Source organism: Amblyomma mixtum, chromosome 2, assembly GCF_055824585.1.
Source record: "Amblyomma mixtum isolate Tamu chromosome 2, ASM5582458v1, whole genome shotgun sequence".
Classification (NCBI taxonomy): domain Eukaryota; kingdom Metazoa; phylum Arthropoda; class Arachnida; order Ixodida; family Ixodidae; genus Amblyomma; species Amblyomma mixtum.
The window spans coordinates 223,311,538-223,336,396 of NC_143013.1; the positions used below are offsets into that span (position 1 = coordinate 223,311,538).

Genomic DNA, 24,859 nt, shown 5'->3' on the forward strand with positions numbered 1-24,859 from the left:
ATTCAGTGGTGGAAAAATGATCAAATTCAGTTTTTTCAGCAAAAATCAACATAGCCTGATAGAGCCACAGAATAGATTTTTACCAAAAACAAAAATTGCATGTAGTTGTCCCCAATGTTTCTTTAATGACAATCGCTCGTCGCAAATGCCGCATACGCGGGGAAAAGAGCAGTTTTCGAAAGTGTACGTGATTGCCGTGTCCTCATATTAACGCCTTGTCGTGTGCCCTGTTCTTCTTGGTCTCAGGACAGAAGCATGGAGCAGGGTCCGGAACCGGACGCCGACGCCGTGGAGTGCGTGCAGCCGACGGTGTCGCTGCATGGCTTCAAGTTCCACGGCCGATGCCAGCGGATAGACTGGCGCATGATCGGTGCGTCTTCTGCACTCCCTCTCTATGCTTCCCGTATTGCGTATGGTCTTCTCCGATTAGATGCAACTCATGCATGCAGGTGATATGAGTACCGGAGAATAATACTAACGTACTAAATTCTCAGGTCTTAATTTACAGTCGTCAAGGCAGCTTCGTTAAACACGGTTCAGAACGCAGCTTTGTAAATTTATTCACCTCTACACACTCTGAGAAACAGCTTTCGGCCAAGAATGTGTGGCCTTGTCAAGAAATAAAAAGCCCAAGAAACAGAACAGCATATTAAGAATCACTCTTGACCAAACCTGGAAGCAGGAAAAGTTCTGGCTTTTCAGAAATATCTCGCGCTTCCGATAGAGTCCAGGAGAGCGAACTTTATTCCGCAGCGGTGATAGGAAAAAAAGAGCTGTGCTTCGCAATGCTGATAATGAAGAACCTGTAACTGAGTGAACTGACATCGTAAGTATGCAAGTACGGTTCTGTCTGCGCCTGCAAGACTAATTTTAAGGATTTAACCTGCACCTAGTTGCAGTAAAGTTTCAGGGTAGTGGCTAAACATAATGACGTTAAAGAAAACTGGAGTTCAGTTGGGGCACCGGTTCGCCTGGATCAATGACTTGTGGCCCCCGCTCTGGCTATCCCGTCGCTTTTTGTGTAAGTTGATAGCGTACGGGAGCTTGTCACTGCACGGAAGTATCTCGGGCCGCAGCTAGACTCACACAACAAACCGTGCTCATCCCTGCAGGCTTCCTTGTGTTCAATAAGCGGCAGTAGGTTTTGAATCCTTGATAAGAAAAAGGTTTAAAAACTCACTTGCATATAAATATAATTCCGGTTTAAGTACAGACCGCTCCAAATTGAAAGGGAACTACTAGTCTTCTCAAAAATACGACATTTTGGAATACTCTGAGTTGCATCGGATGTTATACGCCCAGGAGGAAATTAGTGAGAAAGTAGGAAAAAGTGCGCTTGTAGCTGATAATTCTGGAATAATTATTAATCCAAGGCTCTAACTTTTGTTCTATTTCACAGAAGGGGACCAGTACTGCCAGTAAATGACAGGATAGCGCATGTGAAACTGTCAGAGTGCTAACCAAAGTTGCATAGTAATGGACCGGATCTCTTTGACTTACTTTTAATTTGCGATAGTGTACGGCTGAAGAAGAGTCATGGGAACACGCTTGAATGGGAAAGTCATTCTGCGCTTAGTGCGACCAGTGCAAATAAGCAATAAATGCTCGAAACGCTTAGGCGTGCTTCTCGGCACGACATCTGAGCTCGGCAATGCGCCTTACAAACAAAGGCGAAAAAAATGATGGCGAACTTTTTCCGACCCTTCCACTATTGCGCAGCCGCGGTTGACGTGGACCAGGTGGTTCGCGACGTGGACGTCAACACGCTGCAGAAAAATCTCGCCCACCTCGCCTTCTGCGACATCGACCACGAACTGGTACGGCACACTAGCGGTGAAGACTGGGCTAGTTGGTGCTACTTGTCGAAATGAAAGCCAGCGCGAAACACTGACACAAAAGAGATGAGCCAGAGTGTGCGCTGACTGACACATAAAGATTCATTGGAAACGTAGTGCTGAATATACGAAAGCAAAACCAATAACGTTTCAGTAAGCTCAAAGTGCGCTCATATACCTAAAACCTGCTTGTAAACCAATTCTTCATCCTCGAGAAGTAACATGTTTTCAGTTGGAGCTATCGAGAGGCCTCCCGGGGAGGCACAAGTCCGGGTTTCCCGTGTATCAGTTTCAATTAGCTGTAGAATATTGTAAGGTACTGTTATGGAAATGTTGAAGGCAATGGTCTTGTCTTCCGATGCGTAGCAAAATCTTTTAAAGTGTGTCCATCACTCGCATCGAGTAGTCGAGCAGATGTAGTTTCTGAGAGTTTACCCCATGAATGTAATCGCCTTTCTATTAGGAATCCTATCGGCCCTTAAAGGTGCACTGAAGAGGAATCTGAACTCGCCTTTTTGCGCGGGAACTCGATCTATACGTTCCGAGCATTCTTAGAAACTTCGACTTATTGTCCTGTGTGGCCAATTTCTCTAATTGAATCGAATTAACGTCCGGCTCCCGCCTTTATTTTTGAATTCTCCCTCGTACGGTGGGCGGAGTCGACCAACGCGTGGAGTGCCTTTCAGCCAGCTCCGTGGAGGCTTTGCTTTCGCTTTATGTTGTTTTTTAGGTTTCCGTGAATGAATAGTTTCATTCGCTGATAATATAGCCGCAAAATAAGCCCGCAGAAATAAAAATACGCGCGGACTATTTGCTTCTGCGGATTTCTACGTATTACTCCGCCGATGGCAGAGCGGCAAGCCGCCACGGGACTGGGTGAAAGGCACTCCGCGCGTTGGTCGACTCCGCCCACCGTACGAGGGAGAATTAAAAAAAAAGGCGGGAGCCGGACATTAATTCGATTTAATTAAGGAAATCGGCCACAGAGGTCAATAAATCAAAGTTTCTAAGAATGCCCAGAACGTGTAGATTGAGCTCCCGCTGCAAAAAAACGAGTTCAGATTCCTCTTCAGTGCACCTTTAAGGGTAATTCTATACGGGAATTCTGTCGGGAAGTATACCTTGGCGTTGGAGGTGACTCTAAATGGGTCCATCAAATCCCTAGTAACGTATATGGAGGCATCGTTCGCGTATAATGAATGACGTGAGTCTTCTATCGGGTTTAGTCTTCGGGGTATGTCTATCACAGATATGTTGAACAATATGGGTGAGAGTACTGAGCCCTGTTCTGCACCGAAGCTGCCTAATTAGCGCGATTGCGATGCAAGGCCACCAAATTCAGTTGTTGCCATGCGGCCTTTTAGGTAGTCTCTCATGTAGTTGTACAGTTTCTCACCGCGATTCGGTTGGCTAAGATTTGAAAGTACCGCGTTATGTGGTATGTTGTCGAACGCACCTTCGAGGTCGATTGCAAGGATTGTTTTGCTCGGGTTTTGACCTATCTGCTTGATTATTTCGTCGGCCAGCTGTCGAAGTACATCCTGTGCGGATAGTGTTGTTCTAAACGCAAACATCCTGTCTGGCAGGCAGTAGGTTGTTGTCCTCTAAGCAATTCTGTAGCCTATTAAGGACAACGTGTTCCATGATTCTGCCTATACAGGAGTTCAGGGCTGATGGACTTTAAGATTGTCGAAGTGAAGTTATTTTCCAGGTTTCGTAACGAGTATGGTGTCGATATTTCCAATTCATCTGGAGGTATAACCTTCGCCCTGCATTCAATAAAGTAAGCTATCACTTCAGCAGTGGATTTATCATTCATGTTTTTAATAGCTTACCGGAGAGTTCATCCTTTACAGGTACGAAAACATAAGTGGTTTCTGGGTACATCGGCGTCCACTGCAGGAATTGGAGCTGCCTGCTGTCCTTCGGAAGCTGCTGCTCCATAATCTGAAAATGAGGCAATCGACTTGGAGAAACAATAGAAGCCATGAAAATTAACGGTGCCAAAGACCACTGCGTAATCTTCTCTTCGATCATCCTGTCTGAAAGCGAATGGCTTCGAATGGGATTGGTCATCGAACTAAGGTTTTTCCTTCTGTGGTTCCCGTAGTCTCCGAGTTTTTTTTTTTTCTTCCTCGGTGGTCGGTGTTTTTGCCCTTTTGAAGGTGGTCCCCATTCGGGTTGTCCCTCCTCCCCCGATACACTTTTTTCAAGTTTTTTGAAGTTTTTTTCCCTGCATTCTCAAATCGGTGCCCTTACCTTCCCGGGTTGGTTCGAAACGAACCGGCTTAACCCCATTTTCTCCCGGCCTTTGTTCGTGTCCCGCTACACCTTTTCCCGCCATTTATGCGCTCCGCCTAGCGCACGTTCGTCTGTGGCCTTGCTCCGGTTTTCGCCCTCCGCGCGTACAGTGATTTCCGTGGGTGCCTCACCTTGGTGCTGTTTTTATTGTGGCAGGGCTTTGCGTCAAAAGTCACTTTTCTTGTGTGTTTTTCTGTGTTTTTTGGTTGTTTGTCATCGCACACTGTGCAGTCAAGTTGTCTGTCGCCCTCTCCGTTGCCGCCCCTCGCACTACGGAATAAATGTTCCGTTGCAGGTCACCGCTCGTCTCTTCTCTCACTGTGCCCTGTCTCTACCGCTCTGTATCTAAAGGCTAGAATAAGACTTTTTGTAGTACACAAAGGCAGTACCTTCCTTGCCTTCTGGTACCGAACGCAGCAAATTATTCTTTAAAATGATGCAAGTTCTTTTCACTGCGAAAGTAATTAAATGGTGTTTGTATTAATTTACTAAATAAAGTTCTATGAAACATCCATCCGTCCTTTTCGGAGTCAGGCGCTCGGTTCGAAATTTGCGTCATCTGAAAAAGAAACCCGCGCGCTCTCTTTCGTCACTGCATGGCTATTGAGTTCAAAGCTCATGGCTCACTCTAGACGCTCTAAGGTGGTCTTGGAAAAGTGGGCTAATGGTAACGCCATAAAGAGTGCCTACAGGATTTTCCTACAGGGAACACTGACGTATACACTACTGCACAGAGGGCGTTTTTTTTGTGCCAGTGACGTGTCCACTGCGTCAGTCATAACTGCAACTAGCGCCGGGGGTTTTGCCATGTTGGATAGAGCTGTTCGGCTTCTGTGGTAGCTAATGAATCCGCCATTTTGCGAGAGAGTTTCAAAGAAGGAGCAAGCGACACCTAAATACCCTCAACACGCTCTGGGTGGTCACGGAGAAGACAGAGCGAGTCTTGAGCTATGTAAGAAAGACGGTGCTCGAAATTCTTTTGCTGCTGAGTCAGGTTTCCAACTGAGTGCGTAAGCCAAAGAAAGAAAAATACGTTTTTGAAGTTTTTAATTTGTTGTACAATGGGTGCATCCTGTATGACTCCTGAGCTGAGAAGAGAAATATAATTTTGAAAAGACTACAGAAAACAAATTTTGGCTTGCGTGTTTTCTTCTTTCAAACGATGCGTTAGACATTGGTATACATTGAGCACACCGTGGTACTTGCCTGCGACCACTATATAATTTATAGCTGAATTTCTTCTTGACGTTGTTTCGGTTTCAACTGCCGGTTTCAATGGCTGTGACGTGTAGTTTATGTTTAGGTCACGAGAGGAATGATAAATTTGCTGTATAATTGCTGACAGATCGTTTTTCGTCTACATATCAGCGTTTATATTAGCGCTTTTGAACTGCATCACGTGACCTAAACACCGACTACACGTCACAGCCATCGTTATACTGATGAAACCGAAACCAAAACAGTGCAGGAGATGAAATTCAATTATAAATTATTTAGCGATCGTAGGCGAATACCATGCGGTAATCCATGTATTCTTATATCTAACGCATCATTTTAATGGAGAAAACACGCAATAAAATTAGGTGTTTATACTCCTTTAAGGAACAATTTGCTTTGTCTGGTGCCGGATGAAAGGAAAGTCGCTTTGTTGTACGGTCAAAAGGCCTGTTGTGCAACTACATTGCTATTAATTGGCGACAACTCTTGGCCAGCGCTACTCGGCATACAAGTCGGGGACAATTCAATGGGAAAAGGCGCATTTCTATTGCAATAATTGTTTGTACAGATAACGGACTGGGATCGTGCCTTTCGTGCTAAAATACAAAAAAATGGCTTGACCAACATGTAGGGAACTGAACTGCAGTAGTCCGGCAAATTTCACAGATCAGTTATCGTTCTCTTCCCCTGTAACCGTCGTTTTCCTTTCCTTCCTAAAAACGTCGAGTTTACTTCCGTTCAAGGGTAAATGTATCCGAGAATGGGACATGATGTGACCTAGTAAAATTGTATTCTACTTTCTCGCAGGTTAAATTGAACCTGCCAAAACGTTACGATTCCTTGCCACCTCCAGCGCCTCGCTATGAATTGCAAAGTGCTGTTCCCATGCTACACTGTTGAACATTACTTTGCCTTTCTGCATATTAATTTTTAGACCATCTGTTCTGCTCTGCCTTTCTAAGTCATTGATCATGCTTTGCAGTTCATCTCCTGAGTGACACAGCAAGGCAATGTGCTAAGTGAATCGCAGATGACTTAGGTATTATTCATTAACTCTTATCCCCAACCGTTCCTAATCCGCTTCTGAATACCTCTTGTAAACAGGAGGTGAATAGCACTGATGAGATCGTATCTTCCTGCATGACACCCTTCCTTATTGGAATTTAATTGCTGACTTTAAGGAAAACTGTAGTGGCTGTGCAGCCCTTATAGACATCTTCCAGTGTTTTTACAGAAGGCGTATCTACGCCTTGATTCCGTAATGCCTCCATGACTGCTGAGGTTTCTACTGAGTCGAATGCTTCCTCGTAAACTGCGAAGTCTGTATATTGAGGGTTTAGCTGCGCATGTCTCTATAACTTGATTGATATTGTGAGTATGGTCTGTTGTCGAGTAGCCTTTACGAGAGCCTGCCTGATCATAGGCAGATAAATCGACATTTATTTACCTTTATTACCTTGTGGCTAGACTACGAGGTTTCCGCCTCGCAGGTTTGTCTTTTTCAATCAGTTTCCGAAATCACTCGTAGCGATGTGTTTTTTCGCCGATCAAAGAACTTTGGGGCTTTATCATCCACCCGTCTATTTTAGGCAAGCACAGTCACAGACAAAAATTTCCTTGATGTGAATTCGTGGAAAGAAAATGATTAACATCTTGCTTCGCAAGCCAGTAAGCTGGAATTCATTGTAGCGGATCGACAAGGCATGTTTCCTGATTATTCTATATATTTCATTGATCTGCTTTGCTTGACAACGCAGAAAAGTTTTTCCTGGAATGCGCATGCCGCAAACTTTTGTCTATGTCTGTAACTGCTGATAATCTCAGACTATACACACAACTAAGGAACATGTGTATTGGTATTCGTAGGGCGCTTATAGATCGTTCGGTATTCTATACGGCTGTCAGGTGTCAGGCTTACCGAAGGCGGTGATGGCGAGGATTCAGGCACTTAGCCACCGTATCAGAGCCTCCTCTTTGACTGAGGTCTCAGGGACGCTGTGGGAAAGCAGTAGCGAGGCTGATTAAAAGTGTGCTGTTGCTGACGACGAGAGGTTGGAAATGTCGTGGCTCATGAAATGAAGTACACAGACATTGCTCACTCCGCCTTAGGAAAATAGTGGCGGCAGTGCCTCTAGCGAACCTCACGCCCCGCCTCAATGAGAGGAAAGCATGGTTAGACTCCTTGGTCCTTATGTCCACTGCTACTCAGGGCCAAATGGACAACAGTGGTCCGGGGCAGGAGATGAGAACGGGGATTAACGGTTGCACTATAGTAGAATGGCACCGACAGCGGTGACGCCGTTTTTTCCGCAGAAATTCGATCCCCACTACTATAGGTGCAAGAAACAGAACTAGCTTCGCAGTTCTCTTGTCCTTCGATTCTTGACATTGAAGCGGTGCTCCTAAAACATTTGCGAACTTCGCACTGGTCCGCACTCTCTTACATGTTCGATAGTTATTTTGACATTGCAAATGTGTCTTGCAGAGGCGCGTACTTCTGCTGCTTTAGTTGCTTCCGCTGTTGCATTTTAAAGTTCTGATGTGTTTGCAGGAGGGAACATCAGTGGACACCAACTTCATCAAGCTATTCAAGCTGGCTCAACTCTGCATAGAGTACCTCACGGTGAGCTTTGCTTGGCATCATGTCCAGCTAACCGGGTCATTTCCTCCGGTAAGGTCTTCGACGCCAGAAGGAGGGCTTTATAATCCTGCAAGTACGTGAATAATGAACTTCGTTTGTTGAAGCACTGGCTCTTTCTCGTAGAGGTCAGGGGGAGGAAAGTGCGAGTAACTTCCGTCCCGGCTAATTAGAGAAATCTCCGCTTAAGACGTAACTGGTCCACCCACCGCTATGAAAGTAACTGAAGGAGAAATTGGCGCTAGCGTTTGTAGTAAAGAACAAGATCTAACCGCAAGAAGGTTCTGAAAGGAGCAAAGATCTCTCTCTACACCTTGTGAAGTTTTGACCGTCGCGGCCGTTGCAACCGTCGCGCACACTTTGCGTGTTTTGAGAACACCATCAGTCGCATTACCTCGGGCGCTGTCGCCTACTTTGCGGTGCCGGTCACAGACACTGTGGCGCGGTGTTCCTTCATGTTTTTTGGATGTCGGTGCTGCGCAGCTACGGCTTTGTTTGGTTTTGTGCTCGTGACCTTCGAAGCTGCGAAAAGTGCAGCGTGACCCGCACGAATACTACGGGAACCGGTACTTGTGCTCGCTTTCTCGGGAGCCGTAGCTCATTTCGGGCCCTTGGATCAAGAACTATGATTTAGTCACTGGTGTTGACGAAGCAGTCGTCATGTTTAGTCAGCAAAGAGTCGGCACATCATGGGAGCTGGTTATGCACCTGTATGTTAACTGAATTTTATTGGTGTTGCATATATTAGCATGGTCCGATAGTGGATTTACTTTCATGCGTTTACATAAATACTAAACAAATTTTTTTTTGTAATTACCTACGATTGTAAGGTACATCGCGCATGCATTAAATTGCATGCACTCACTGCGCACAGAATCATCCTTCTGTATTGCACGACCAGTACGCACGGAATGATCGCACATGTATTGCGTGAATGATGCACGTAATGATGCACTTAAAATATTAACTGTGCCACTAAAGATAAACTTAACACCTCTGGTGCGTCGACACGCATCTGTATTGCATGGAATGCTGTAACATAGACATATAGTGTATTTTGGGAAATATCTCTCTTAAATTGGAATTAATGATAATGATATATGTGTAAATAAAACTTTGGAATATATGTTCTCTGTTCTCCGTACATTGGCCCTGCGCTGCGGTTACCATTGTTGACCAGCAGCGCAACCAATTTTAACATGCCTACATAGCAAACAAATGGTGTAAGAAAACCCAAGTAAAGCACGGCGTGCGGCCGCACGTAGAGTAGGCGGACAACGATACATCCACCTACCTCCCCTAGCGGGCCCGATTTTGGACCAGACGGAGATTGAAGCAGATGTCATGCGAACACCCTCCGCGTTCGCGTGTTTCTGTCGTCCGTTGTCATGGAGATTAATATGCCGTAACTGCGCCGCCAACGGTTATGAACGTAACTGAATCAGGAATTGGCGCTACCGTCTGTAATTCGTGGCCGCTGGAAGGTATACGGTTTCACTCCCCCGATAGAGGTTTTCGACGAGACTTAACAGGTTAACACGGAGAGAAAGAACCGACAAGAGTGCTCTCTACTAAAATTACTTACAACAATTTTAGCTTTTACGGACAGGCACTACAGATCGCAGTGAATACGGCACACCACGTTCTCTTATTCTTCAACGTCTCGCCTAGTAAGATGTGAGGATTAACAATGGAAGAAAACCGGCGCTCAGAAGGCACTGAAGAATTTTGTTGCAAGCGTCCTATTTCATTACATGCCTTCTTTAACAAATTTACTTCTATTTATAGCGACTACACAAGAGCTTAAGTAGGATTCTCTTTAAAAGCGATTTAGCCCAAGTACCAGTGCCCTGACCTCTGTGTCTGATAAGCTTGTGTACAGCGTTACACTAAATATGGCGGAGTAACGTTCACAGAAAAGCGCACAGGTCCATATAAGAGCATTAAAAATGCTCATTCGGCGTTTCGTTTTATGGGCACAGTTTCGTATTGTATCCCCACCGAAAAACACGACTGAAAATTTTCTATCGTTGCAACGGATGTTTCTGTAATACGTATGTTAGGGCCTGGCCTTATTGTAGCGACAAATGTTTCCTCTGCCAAAATTCTTGCGGCGACAGCCCCTTTTGCTGCACTGCGAAACCGCCTGTTGTCGCAACAGAGCCAGTTCCGTTGCAATAACAGGCAACCCCGAAGTACTAGAGAAAATTTCTGCTTTATTTTGTCGCCTACAGTGTTGTCGTTTTCGACTGACATTGTTATTTGGGTGAAAAAAAAATGGCTGAGGCTTAACTTGGTTAACCCTGGTCAGATGCGAAGCATATTGATGGCTAGGCTTGGTAATACATGGCTTTCCTTGGTTGAATACTTAGTCATTTTAATACAACCACTAGAAGCCTTCGTCGTGGGGGAAGACAACGGCATGGCTATAGCGGAACGCCGACTAACCCCGAGACGCGCGTTGGGTGAGCGCCTGGATTGCCACGGAAGCCGCGTCCGCCTGCCCGGTGGAGCGAGCGTTTCACCTACACCGAGTGTGAACGCGCGTTCGAAATGCGCGGGAGTGTGACGTCACCATACCACGTGATTCACACGGCGTGCAACCGCAGCGACGGCACAAGTTGGAGCCCCGTTTCTCCACTGTCGTGACGTCATCGTGCCACGTGGTGTGACATCATGTATCACGGGATTTGGAGGCGCACAACCACAGCGACGGCGCGAGGTGGGCCCCCGTTTCTCCACTGTCGTGACGTCATCGTGTCACGTGGTGTGACGTCATGCATCACTTGATTTGGAGGCGCACAACCACAGCGACGGCGCGAGGTGGGCCCCCGTTTCTCTACTGTCGTGACGTCATCGTGTCACGTGGTGTGACATCATGTATCACGTGATTTGGAGGCGCATAACCACGGTGAAGGGCTGAAGTGGTAGCTAAAGTAGTACGCGTCGCATAAAACAAACAAAAAATGCCGCATTTTTGAGCACTCCCTGCCCCCTAAATAGCCACGTAAACAAGTTAAAAGAACTTGTTTCGATAAAGGCGCTTTTATGACAGCCCGCTATGCTTTGAGCGCTGACTCACTTTGACATCATGCCAGTTATTGCTGCGCTAAAACGACCAATGACGGCAATTTCAAAAACGGTGCTGTCACACAACGGCCCAATAAAACCGAGTTTATGACACAACAGAACAGGAAACAAGACGAGAACAAATGGCGTGATAAGCGCAAGAGACAGGATGTTTTAATTTTTTTTTCTTATAAGGTCACAATTTCAGGCGACTGCCAGATGTGATAGAACACAAATGTGCGACATATCCAGCATTATTGGACCAAAATTTTTAACATTGGATTTTTGCAAGGTACTGTTGCGGAAATATTGAAGGTAATGGTCCATTCTTCCGATGCATAACGAAATCTTTCTTTTAAAATTAGTCCATCACTCGCATCGACCAGTCTAGACTGCCATGAAAAACCAGTGGGGAACGTCTTTGTCGACAGCAAAAACGTCGATAGCAAAAACACTCAAGCCGGCCGACAGAAGATCTGTTGGTATATTGACTGTTATAGTGAAATCTTACAGTATATGAAGAAATTGCGTTCACATATTCTTTCGCGCTGAAAAATACTTTTGTTCAGTATTTTTGGATATGGGAACGAACCTTAGATGTAGTGTCATTTCCATTAGCCGTTCAATTACTGAACAAAAAGACATCATGCATTATTTTTGACCTGAAACAGTGTTATTGCTCTAAAAAAAAGTTGTCCACACTTTTACTATTGCTGAATGAGAACAACGCGCCATCGGCACTTAGTGAAGACGACAGGCACTGCTAGGAAGGGGTCAGTACTGAGAAAAAGAGAATAGGCTGCTTTCCTAAATGCACCTATTTCAGATGACAGGTTGAACAGCGTTAAGTATTTTGCTCTTGCAAGCGTATTCTATGCACAGCCTGCCAGTTTGGTGCCTCAACTGCCATAATACTGGAAAACATACCCAACAATTCCGCACAAAAACGTTTCTGAGCTGGAAACCAGTTATAAACCCATTTTTTCCGTATAAGATTTCACTACAAAAGTCACTGTATTCGCAGATCACCCTACAGCAGTCTTGAATTGTTTTTTTTCTATTAGCGCTTTTGCTGCCATCAAAAGCGTTCCCCATTGGTTTGCTATGGTAGTCTTAACTGTTCGATGGGATCGATGGAAACACTTTAAAAGAAAGATTTTGCGACATATCAGAACAATGGAACATTCCTTTCATTACTTCCGTAAAAGTATCTTACAATTTTCCAATTTTCAGAAATATTTTTTTCTGAAATTGTTCGACATGTAATCGTAAGGCCTGAAAATATTGATGTTCAGTGATAACTGAGTCGTGATTCGCATCAACTGAGAGCATAGCCATTCAGTGAGCAGCCAACACACAGCTAGAAGATTGCGACGTATAGAACTAAGGACTGACAACCACCTATAGGACTCTTGTAAGGTTCTCTTGAAGGGTTCATGCTGCAGGAGACATTCAGTTTAGATTCACCAAGGCTGCGCCTTCAATGCTGCACCAAAATCTTTCCCGATTGCTGCACTGGCCACGACCTCTTCGAAATAGAGAACCTCACTAGGCTGTTTTTTCCTGTGTGCCATTTTCTTGCGATTGTCGAGCATTAATGCGATAGCTTTAGAATTCCCACTGGCCCAAAATGCGTCGTTGGTCATAAAATTTGCCCATTGGCTGGAAGAATCGACGTCACCAGGCGGGAGCACTCCCTTTAGCTGGACTTCCGGAAGTGACGTCACCAGACGAGAACAGACGTTACTTCCGGCGCTGCATTCATCATGTATCCGCAAAGGCAGGAACAGCTGCTGGTGCTATTGCATTGCCAACACGCAATGCAATTTGGTGTCCCTGCAATTTTTTTTGCGTATACCTTGAGCAAGCTTTCTTCACCAAAAAAAAAAAAACACCGCAGGCACAACGGCCAGAGCAAGTTGAAAGCACCAGCGCTGCCTATACAGCGTCTATAGTCCCTGCGCTGTTTTCGGTAATAAAACATGTACCAACTAGCTCCACTTTTCTTTCTAGTGAGGGAAGCTTTTGCGTCAGCTGGCGGGTGTTCTCATTTTCAAGGGCCCGGAAAAAACCTTTTTTCTTATCACAAGAAAAGCCGCGAGATTCTCGAAAGAATGCTTTCTAAATACGCAACTCTTGCAGAATACGCAACTCTTGCGGAAAAATGAAGAGTGCAATCTTTACTATTCTCTTTCCGTTTCCCTCACTTCGAATCCTCTGATGCGTCGTATAAATGCCTTCAGAGTGTTAGGGGTGCTGCAGTGACGACAATCAAAAATTTCTCGAAATGGAGACGTAACTGCGTCCTTTCAAGTGGGCTCAAAATAATCATGAGCCGCAACTGTATTGCGCACAATCGTTAAAAACAAAAAGCATGGTTAAAAAGAATAACCTTAGCAAACAGAGTATGAAGGACCCATCCGTTTTCCTTTCGCTTGCGCTTCTGGGGAGCATCATCCCTCATACCAAGGGCACAGCCCACGTCATAACTTATGGGAAGCCGACCCAACGTTTTTCAGCACCAGTGGTTGTGCTGGTTATTGCGAGTGCTGACTCCTACCCCCTCCCGCCGCTTCCCAACACTGGCCGCAGAATTCCCTCATAACGCGACATAGAGCCCGTATGAAATGAAAGAGACCCTTCTCATGGGCTTCATCTCTGAGCGCTGCGGGTCCATAGACAGCGGAACTTGCACGGAAGTCATCACCCCGTCCCGCCTCTTTCTCTATCGCAATCGATCGGACCCTTCCTGTCCCAACTGCCCCTGTATCTATGCGGACCTGGCCCATTGCCTCTTCTATTGCCCGGCTGCTCAGCAGTCAGGTTCCTACCCCCCACCATCTCCATCCATTACCACCTGGCTCGACTGGCTTGGCGCTGAAGGGGAGGAAGAACAGCGACTTCTGGTCGCCCAGGCGGTCGACATGCTCGGCCTGTAAATAATGCTCGAATAAAGGTCCTCTACTACTACTACTACACGGTGGAGAAGTCTGCTCATTGAAAGCGGTAGCATACAATGCTCAATGGCGCATATGGGAACACATGAATGCTTAGAAGCAAGCCTCCTCGCAGGAGAACTCTGAAGTGAAGCTAATGGGTTTCCAGCGAGGTCTGCTGAAGGGACTTGTTCTCATCTGGATTTGGGGGCACGGGCGCGCAGCACTCGCAGGAGCTGCTGCTCCAGTCCCTGGCCGACACCGAGGAACAGCTGGCGGAAGCCACAGAGGCCCTGGAGGAAGAGCGCAAGTTCCGCATCTGCGACCAGGAGACTATCCGCGAGCTGCAGCGCGAGAACCGCAAGCGCCGGCGCATCATCGAGAACCAGCAGCTGGAGATGCTGCGCTCGGACCGGCTCGCGCCCACCGGTGCAGTTGAGTACGCTCATGTACTCTTCACACGCACGCGCCGGCCGTTTTTTCCTCTGAGCAATTTTATTCTCGAGAAGCGCTCTTGCTGAGAAGTGCTTGCCTTGGATTTTTTTCTTGCGGAAGCGAACGGAACCAGCCGTCGTTAACTAGGGAAATTAGCGTTAGTTAGCGATATACTCAGCAATGGTTCAGACGAGACCGCGTCTTCTCACGCCTGAAGCATTGTATTTATATATGTATGTGCGTGTTTGTGTGTGTGTGAGTTGTTAAAGCATTCTTTGTGAAAAAGTGGTACACAGAGTAAAAACAGTGCCAAAAACACAAATTATATGAAATCTAGGCAGCATTGATGTGTAGTGTATTAAAGAACTCAGTTTCTTTCGCTCGGCCTCTTGTTCAACTAGCCTTACTCATGCAAAGTCTTTTGTGGATGTCGGTAGAGAAGTAGATAGAAGTAGTGGGTTAAGAAGTAGATCAGTGCAGGCTCTATTTGTGCATTTTTGCTCCCGGGCAGATTCTTACTTTTCAGGTATTAAGTGCGGCCGACTTTGCACGCCACCTCCCGTTTTACACACTCCGCGGTCATCGCGTTTGAAGCGTAGCTCACGCTCCTGTCTGGCCACTTCGCGCAGCCGTGCCCGTACTGCCGCAAAGTGTTCGTCAGCCTGCCGTACCTGCAAGCGCACGTGGTTCGGCGCCACCCTGACAAGCCGGCGCCTACGGAGGACGCGCTGCTCGCCCAGTGGCAGCGAGTGGCCACCGGCACGGGCCTGCCCTCCACGGCTGAACTGCAACGCGGACTGCAGGAGCTCAGGGGATTGCTGCTCCTCCGGCAGCCGCAGCCCGGAGACGACGGCACCGAGCATGCTGAAGACAAGGTGGGTGGGGGCGTCATCAGGAAAGGAAAGGCTCAGTACCTGTGAAGGATTAGGCAACACTGGGGTAGAGAAATAGCGGAGGGCCTGTCACGGATTAGGCAACACTAAGGGAGAGAAATAACGGAGGAAAAGAGAAAGGGTGCCAGCATAGTTCAGGGCTCCGATTTAATTTTGGCCGGCTCGTGCTCTTAATGGTAGAGTCATCATCGAGAGCCCTCGAACTAGTGTTTTGTTTTCTGGACAAAAAAAAAAAGGAGTGACTTTGCTAGGTGGATGTTTTTTTTTAACAGGCAATAAAAAAGAATAGTACGTAGTTGAACCGCGCTGTATGATGAGCAGTGCTCTCTGCGTAATGCGTGTGTTGACGGGTTCAAACGAGTGCGCTAGTGCAGGGGCCGCATTCTGTAACGATCCATTTCCTTGCCGTTCCAATTGGTCCTTTGTCATTGGTCACTACTGCCATTGCCGTAGAGCGTCACAGCAGACGTTCTGACGAGTTTTATCGCCGCTAATCCAGTCTCGGCAAGGAAATTGGACGTCGGTTTTTCCGAAAAATTTGCGCAGTGTGGTCCGTGTGACAACGTCCGACTGCATGCGGCGGGAGGATGCTGCCTGGCGTCGGTGCCGCGACCGGAACGACTGCGTGTATACTTAGCCGTTCTCTTTTCTTTACTCTATCCCATAACTAACTTGAAGCACTAACAAAGGTAGAAACCTTCGCAGCCAATCAGGAATCCGCGCTGAACGGGTTCATCCGCACCCAGTTTAGTTGGGTTTGGTTTATGGGGTTTAACGTTCCAAAGCGGCTAAGGCTATGAGAGACGCCGTAGTGGAGGGCTCCGGAAATTTCGACCACCTGGGGTTCTTTAACGTGCACTGACATCGCACAGTACACGGGCCTCTAGAATTTCTCCTCCAAAGAAATTCAACCGCCGCGGCCGGGATCGAACCCGCGCCTTTCGGGTCAGCAGCCGAGCACGGAGCCACCGCGGCGGCCATCCGCACCTAGTAGTCTACGTGTCGCCTCCTCCCGGCGTACACAGATATTGTTAGAACAGAATATAAATCGACGCTGTCTACTTACCATAAGAGTACGCCCGCTTAAGTATGCTAAACGCAAGCGTTTTGCGGGGCTTTACGCCATTTATTACATTCGCACTTTTAGTTAAGCATACACAACGGAGACAGAAAGCTCAGCCTAGTGACGCTAGCTGGTGCTAGCTGGGAGGCATTTTTGTCAACAAAACGACGCTCCTCTTTAAAACAAGAGCCGGCAGAATCGTCCCTCTAAATAAAAAAAATAATGCAAATTTATCGCTCATGTTTTGTTATAGGAGGTATGAGACCGCGCTAAAGCCCGGTGCACCATTTAAGCCAGTGAACGTGCTGAGAACGGCAGCAACAACGAAGAATTCAGGTCGAGGCGAGGGGTTCTGCTTCAAAGGGCGTCTCCACTTTGGAAAAGCTTTTCTAGAGTACGCACGAGCCCCGCCGCGGTGGCTCAGTGGTTACGGCGCTCGGCTGCTGACCCGAAAGACGCGGGTTCGATCCCGGCCGCGGCGGCTGAATTTCTTGAAGGCGAAATTCTAGAGGCCCGTGTGCTGTGCGATGTCAGTGCACGTTAAAGAACCCCAGGTGGTCGAAATTTCCGGAGCCGATCACTACGGTGTCTATCATAGCCTCAGTCGCTTTGGGACGTTAAACCCCAATAAACCAAACCAAACCAAACCAGAGTACGCACGAGTCCTGCGCGATAAACTGGACATAGCGTACGTACAGCGAACGTACGTTAATGTTCGCACATGAAATAGCGTTCAGCTCATGGACACTTTAAAGCACGCTATCGTATAAGCCTGTATGCCTATTTTATACTAGAACTACATTCCGCAGCGTCATAACGTTGCCTGCGCACTAATCGCAGCTTTGGTAGTGCTGCTGGAATGGAGTATACCTGCTGATGCTTTCGTCACGTTGACGTCACGGCCAAATGAAATGAAAAATGAAGTGTAGCGTTACAAAGCATACTGGCCCGGGTCTTCTATGCTTATCCTCATTCCTCGGGGGATCGGCGGACACGCGCGGAGGCACCATTGTTATGCTACGCTTCTCACATCGTTTTTCGGGTAAAGTAATAAAGACAGGCGCAGCCTACCCCCAGTCGTCATGCAGCGCATTGGTGCTTAACCCTCGAAGTTAAGCACCTTGTATGAATCGCATACAAGATCACCTATCGTTTAATGATTCTTGACGGCCTTTGCGGTAGAAACAGGTAAACTAACAAGCAAGCATACATACAGTGAGACAAGCAAACAAATAAGTAAATAAAAAATAAGGAGCAAGTTTTGTACGGCATGAACCTCACGACCGACCATTAGTGGAGCATATTCTTTTCTCCTAACGGCGGCATTGACTCTATTGCACGCTGTTTCACCTGACGATTGCCGCAAACTGCGCCTATTGCTGGTCTCCACGTTTCTCTGTCTGTTCGCAAGGTACAGTCTTTGTCAAAAGTTTAGAGCCGAGGGGGTTCACTTACAAGCTTTATATTGGGATTCCAGGAGCATTCATAGAAGTCCTACGTATTGCAGGAGGCAGTACCGGAAATATTCTCATGTCCAGAAAATTTGGAGCGCTAGAGATCAATTAAGAACGACACAGTGTGGCTCAAAAGAAAACCCCCTGGGCTCCAAACTTTTGACAAAGGCTGTACGCTATCAGGTGTGAACACATGACGTTCGTCGATGGTCGCACGTTCACTGCGCGACTCACCGGTGTGAATGAACTGACAGCTGCACTGCTCGCAGCTGCTGTTCCGTGACGAGCTGCTGTGTCGGCTGGATGAGCTGCAGCGCAAGTGTGACGGCCTCGCTGCTAGCGGAGGGAGGCGTCCCAGCGGCGCCACGGCCGCCGGTGAGGCCAGCCCCTGGGAGCTGTCGGCCGAGCCGCCGGGCTCCTTCTCCGAGGGCCAGGCACTGGCCAGCCTGTCGCAGCAGCTGCTGCAGCAGAAGGAGGAAGTTGGCCGCCTGCTGGCCCAGCAGGAGCGCCTTTTCCTGCAGCGCATGGACGCTCTGGCCAGGGACGTCGTCGCCCTCACCAAGGCGAGCATACGTCCTTGGTTAGCACGCCTATGCGTATGCATCGTCAACCAAGGGAACGGTTGCAATACCTACAGCGGAAGGAAGGGGTAAACGCGCCATCAGCCTGTTTGAATGCTCTTTGAAGAGGTTTATGCAGTTCGACGCTGAGAATAAAATGGAATAAGACGCTGCTTTCGAACGGATGACTGTGAGCTCATCTGGAAAGGTTGTGCTATTGGGCAGAGCCACAGCGGCGTTTGTTTTTGTTAAAGTGATATCATTAAATGCCTCATTAGGAAACAAATGCGTCCTCGGTCACATAACTCCCGGGACGTCATCGGACTAGAAGTAACAAATATACGTTTCGATTCATCTTCACTGCGTCAGTCCCGCAACCTATAACACCTTCAGGGGAACATCTAACCATCAGCTAGAGAACCAGAAGAGATGTCTCTGTGCAGTCAACATTTAGGGCTCCGCAAACACAACCATAAAATAATGGCACAAAATTCGATGTAAATGCATCAACAGCGTCTAAAGGTATCGCACAGCAAACACATAATGTAATTAGGTGCCCCTGTGAATTTTTTCTGCACCATGAATAGCTTTTTGGGCGACTCGCTGATGCATGAGCGGCGTCTCCGTGTGTCGCGACTAGCTATTCACATGCTTGCCAACTGGCGAAAAGAATGTGGCTTGGATGGACCTGAGCAATAACGGAGGTGTGAACCGAATTCTGGGTGCCCTGAGAGAGTGCGATCACAGAGCATGTGGTCCAAGTGGGGCGAAATGAAATAGACCAGCGGTTGTGAGCATATGAGAGATTAATGCGGTTGCAATAAACGAGCAGTTATCACCGCCACTCCTCCTTCCTTGGCAGCGCTACAAGACTGGACGTTTTTGTTTTTATTTGTTGTCCTTTGCACAAAAATTCTCCGCAAAACACGTTCACGTTCAGCCACTTTGTGGTACAGTACCACCCTTGATGAGGGGCTGTCTTTTGAAAACAAGGGTGATCTGCCCCTAAGCCTATGGGTTCAGCTACTGCATGAGCTTTGGTAGGCAGGTGCAATGCCAAAAAGGCAAGCGCCTCATCTTTCCTGAATACTGTTCGCCGCCATTCTAGGTAGATTGTAGCACTTGCAACTGCAGGATTGGTGCTGGCTGAGAGGAGCGCGTGGGGGCCATTTCTAGCTATGAACTCTTTCCTGCAGAAAGGTAAAGAATGACAGTTTTCTCATTTATGCCGGTCGAGGTTGTTCCTTTTTCTGTCGTTTCTTTCTTTTAGGGTCATTTCTTCCCTACCGTTACAAGACTACTCGCATAGAGGAAGCATGTTGTGAACTCCGTTTTCCTTCCAGACGAGCACAACGCTGGAGCGTAAGCTGTCCCATATGGAAGATCCCCTCAGCGGCCACAGCCGGCGCTCGCTCCTCTTCAGGAACCGCACGGCAGCGCAGCAGCTGGCGAGCCTGCTTCCAGAAGGGTCGAGCTCTCCCGTGCGCCTCTCGAGGCCCTACTCCGAGGCACTCAGACCTTCGCCACTGCGTTTCCCGCAGGTATGCACAAAGGGACGGAAGTGGAAAGTGTTCATCAGCACACTTACTTCGTTTCTTCCATCTTCATCGTTGACCATGCAGGTTGCTTTTTTTCATCTCAACGTTCATCACGCCACGACGTCACGTGTTCTCATCGGCGCTAAGGTTGCAGCATGTTCTACAAGTGTTGCCAAATCAAACGCTTTGCTCAAATGTGCGGTGCATGTGAATTCTTCTCCAGAAGTAAAGAAACCACCGCATGCTTAAAAACCCCAGCTGATGCCGAGGTGTGCAGACGGCCTACAGTGGCACTCCTAGTCTTCCGAAACACCAGCTTCTAGGTTAGGGGCAGATGGTGGTGTCATCTAGAACATGTGAACATCGATGTGCCACATCACTTTGGCAATGCTGTCTGACGAAGAGATTTTCTGCGTGTAGATATTGGCTGGCCCCAACCTCACTTTTGTGACGGCAAAATAGCTATATTTTGCGTATGGTGACCTTGATTTATTATTCTTCATTAATCCCATTTAACTATCGCTTTCCACGCCCAGTGAGTTCGTTCACATTTTTGCCACCTTTATGGCTTATGGGGTTCAACGTCCCAAAGCAACTCAGGCTGCGAGAGACACTTATAAAAGAAAGAAAGATACAAGCAAGGGGAAAACCTTTTTATATTTCACTGGCTTGCTTTGGCAGTGCTTGATGCCACTACACGAGCCAAATAATGCGAAGGCATAATGATTTTGGGTGTCATGAAAGGGATGCAGAAGAGAAGGAAGCTGTTGTCCCGGTAAAAGGAAAGATAGCGCTATCACAACGGCGTGAAAAAAGCTAAAAAACGTTAATCTTTGGCCGTAATTGTATATAGCCATGCTATTACACTGTCATTATTTTATAGTACACAATTCAACGAAACAGCAAGCAGTCAGGGCTAATTGTTGGCTGTTAGACGGTGCTTAAGCTGAAGCACTGATAATAAACAGGCTGTTGAACTGCACTATGAGGCCGGATGGGTTGACGGAAGCGTTCTTTCAAAGGCGGAAACTTTGCCTATACATCTCAGCGATACGTTTTTGGCTCTAAGCGATAATTATGCACTGCTTCTGAAGAAAGGTGGTTTCATTTGTCGACTAGATTTCGACGCTGTAAAAGAATGGGGCAACACCCAAGTACCGTTTATCAATTTTTGGTTGTGCAGCAGATGGAAGGCGAGTGCGCTGAAACTTTTCTTATTTTTCTGAATTAGTTTTTAAGAGAGCTATCTAGACAGATACTTTAGGAGCACATCTGAAGTTCTGTGGGGGCACAACATTTCTTCATTTTGCACAGCATTTCAATTTTCTTTGTCTTCTTGCTTTATCAGTGCAAGTTACTGTTCATCTCTTACAGAGCACGTTGTCGGTGCCCGTGCCAGCCCCAAGACAGCGCGTGCTTTTCAGTGGCAAAGGTCTCCTGCAGGTACCCTCCGTAGCAGTTCCCAGCAGAGGTGAGCGCCATGAATTTTCATTTCCTTCTCTTGCGATTGAGCTGCACGTCTTCAAGTATTATTGAAGAAGAATAGAATAGCAAGTTCAAGGAGGTTACAAGCAACACATACCGAAAAACATAAACACCATTTATTGGACCATGCTTTCCCAAGGCCAAATATTAGCCGCTGTACAGACTATCATAAAAGAAAAAAAAAACATTGCTTGTGTTAGTGAAAGCGCCTTGCAGTAAGTGCGACGTCCTGTAATATCCTTCTGTACTCTACTGTGTAAATTCGCACTATGAGTATCCTCATGCGTGAATCTGAACGCTGCACACAGGAAAATAAACTGACAGCAACATTTTTCCCTTCTTTGTGCACTCTTACGACAGGTCCTAAGTAACAACTCTGTTAAAATTTTTTTGATGCGATGGCCGGCTTGTTTCGGTGATTTTCGAGGCGGCAGAAATATTCACAGTACAGTCGTCAGTGTGAAATGGCGCCATCTTTTCTTGCTGCTTTTCCTCTGCAGTCGATGCTTTGAGACTTGCCTTGCCGTAGCAGCGTGAATTAAAGGTGTTCTCCGCAATGACTGTGCAGAACAGTTTCTTTGCAAATACTGGTGGCAGTGCCACCGTAGTGGGCTATAATAGTAATAAACTATCGCTTTTCCATGCTGACTAAAGGAAGTTTTGAGGCGCTCTGGATATTGACTCCATTGGAGGATACGCGTGTGTGGCGAAGTGAAACAGATAGGCCCTTTTTTAATGTGCATTTGGAGTCAACGAATTGAGTGGCTGGGGGGTGGTAATGATATCATTTTTACTTGTCCATGGAGGCGAGCGTAAATGGGCCATTTTTTCTTACTTTTTGGCATCATTTTGGTTGATTGAATTCGGCACTATATTAGGTGCTTTTTACGCCAGCAGCGATCGATAACATTTCAAAAAATGCTCAAGGTGGGAAGATACTTGAACTCTGGTACATGTTGCACTTCAAGTGACATAAAAATCTGTTGCCCTCCCCTCTTTTGCACTGAGAGCCAAAACGAACAGTTTGAAATTAGAGGAAAACAACGAGACAGAAGGTGCAAGGCCCCGTGCACGACGTCTCGCTTTCTTATCGCGTATGAATAAATAAGAGGAAACGCATATTGAGCGGCATATAGGATATGCGTGTCAAGCGCGAGTCTTATTGTGAATGCTCCAAAAGGGCTTCGCAATGGTGAAAATTGTTGATTAATATACAGTCCATGCGTGTCACTAGCAAAAAAACATCCTGCCACATGACGTTGGGTGGCCTCAAGGGCTTCGACCTGCGAGCATTCGCGCTCTGTGTTGTTTTTTTTTCGATGCACCGGCTGCTAAGCGCTGGAAAAGAGCACCAAAGGCTCTTTTTGCACTAGCAGAGCCGGATGCTGACAGGCCAACATGCACTTGTCGATTAATTCAGTCAACCGGTAGTATGAACCATTATCGTGGATTTGGAGTTGAAAGGTTTTTATGGTTTTTTGGCGGTTTAACCTCACAAATTGACTTATGCTATGGGGGACGCCGTATTGGAGGGCTCCGGAAAATTTAGACGATTTGTGGTTTTTAACGTGCACTTACTTTGCAAAGTATGCGGGCCTCTCACATTTCGCCTCCATCGAAATGCTACCGCCGCGGACAGGATCGAACCTGCGTCTTTCGGGCAGCAGCCGCGCACTGTAACCACTAGGCCAACACAGAGGCTATTGATTCGAAAGAGTATTCTGCTCATTTGCTAACCGCTCTTGTATTTGACTGACGCACATACCGTGATGTGAGCAGCAGGGAGTGCAAACCCTTTCATAAAAGGATGAAACTAGGCTCTTGTATAGTTTCTAGGTAATGCATTTCAGCAAAGTCAAAGAACGGGCGCTGCCCTTGCCACCCAAGCGCTGCGCTTTCTTAGAACGCCCCACATACGGTATCGTAGAGGTGTTACGAGAGTAGAATGCAAAACATGTTATCTACAGCCTCTGCTTGCTGTTTCCGCTTTACTGCAATATCGCGATTTCAGCTTTTCCCGATCATAACCACCACCACCACCGAGGTGCAGGACTGCCGATAGAAAACATTTTAAAATGTGGCTTCTGCCCTGATTCGCCTTCCCTGTGGAGCCGGATGAAGAGAAAGTGAAGAAGAGAAGAGTAGCACGTGGAAAGAAATGCTTGTGATTATGCCAATTGTGTGGGGATTGAGATCACTTCCGTCATGCTAGAATATTCAAAGTGAAGTCATCTTCAAAGTCATCGCAACCTTTTTCAATTTGGAGGCTGCTCTCTTTGAGAAGCAAGGTCACTAACAACGACCTTAGATCCACTTTATTTGAGGGTAGATCTTTGGTTGTCTACATGAGCCAGTGTGTGGATGCGAAGGGTAAGGGCAAACGCCGCTCATCTTTCCCTGCGCAGACTCCAGGCTTCATGCCAAGGTTGCCCAGAGTGGTCCAATAAAAGATCAGCACGACAGCAAGTAAGCATGGCTTCGCATGCCTTGGGCTTGAATATATGTGTTCAAGAGGTGAAGTACATAGGTTTTCCCTGGTTAGTAGAAATTGAACTGGAAACAAAAGAAGAAAAAAACGGCCAGTAAGGTGTTCAAGCAGCCCTTTTGTCTGGTCACTCAGCAATCTAACTTTTCTGGCCTCAACTCCGACAACGATCACTAGAAAACAGTCCTCATTTACAAAGAAAAAGAGGATTCGTTTCTTCACTGAAATGAAAAAAGATCTGATGGAGTTAGGCACCGCTACCTACGCGCCGTGTTGCGCCCCTATTGTGTGAGTCCGTGAAACGTAGTATTGTCACGTCGGTGTAAAGACGCGCTAACGCTCTAGGCGGTTTGGAAGGCTCCCAAGAACGTCCGGGGCCGAGTCCGACAGTGGCTAACTTCGTCCTTTTTGCTTAATGTCCGCACGTCGTCGTCCTCAGTAGCGCTAGCATGGACTTTTCATTCTGCCTAATCATATGCCCATACAGTACACACATTTTTTTTCTATCCATTAGCCGGGTAGAAGGGCACTTGTTGACTATTTCCTCTAATCACCCGGATAACGTGTTCCGCTCTCCTGCGAATTACCAGTGATCAACAATAGCGCCAAAAGAACAAAAATAATAATAATAACACAACAAACTTAACCACCATTCACAAAAGCAGTGTGGATCATCTCGTCGCCTCACCCGCCTATATCAGGGTTAAGGCCAGAAAGAAAAAAGAAATGCAGAAGTGCAAGGATATAAAAATCAAACCGTAGAGGCTCTGGCCCAAGTCAGCAGCTCTGGTGCAGTTGGCAATCGGCACACTGAGTGCTGTTGCAAAAATACCTGTAAAACAGTGGAACCGGATCAGCTTTGACAAACACCTGACCTGACCACTAAAGGCAGCCGCCTAGCAGGTATCTGGGCATGTCATTCGGCGACAGGTGACGAAACCGTTCCATT

The 24,859-nt window shown here is 47.0% G+C and overlaps 1 protein-coding gene across 1 annotated transcript in view; it reads left to right on the forward strand.

Annotated features, from left to right (window-relative positions):
- Nucleotides 1-255: 255 nt before the first annotated feature.
- DZIP1 (DAZ interacting zinc finger protein 1) overlaps nt 256-24,859 on the forward strand; it is a 40,671-nt gene continuing 16,067 nt past the window's right edge. Inside the window, exons 1-9 of the mRNA XM_089569799.1 lie at nt 256-370; nt 1,720-1,817; nt 7,906-7,977; nt 14,222-14,431; nt 15,062-15,307; nt 18,112-18,405; nt 19,746-19,943; nt 21,315-21,411; nt 23,831-23,891. Of these exons, the coding sequence (XP_089425925.1) occupies nt 256-370; nt 1,720-1,817; nt 7,906-7,977; nt 14,222-14,431; nt 15,062-15,307; nt 18,112-18,405; nt 19,746-19,943; nt 21,315-21,411; nt 23,831-23,891 (1,391 nt within the window). The remainder of the gene's footprint in view (nt 371-1,719; nt 1,818-7,905; nt 7,978-14,221; nt 14,432-15,061; nt 15,308-18,111; nt 18,406-19,745; nt 19,944-21,314; nt 21,412-23,830; nt 23,892-24,859) is intronic.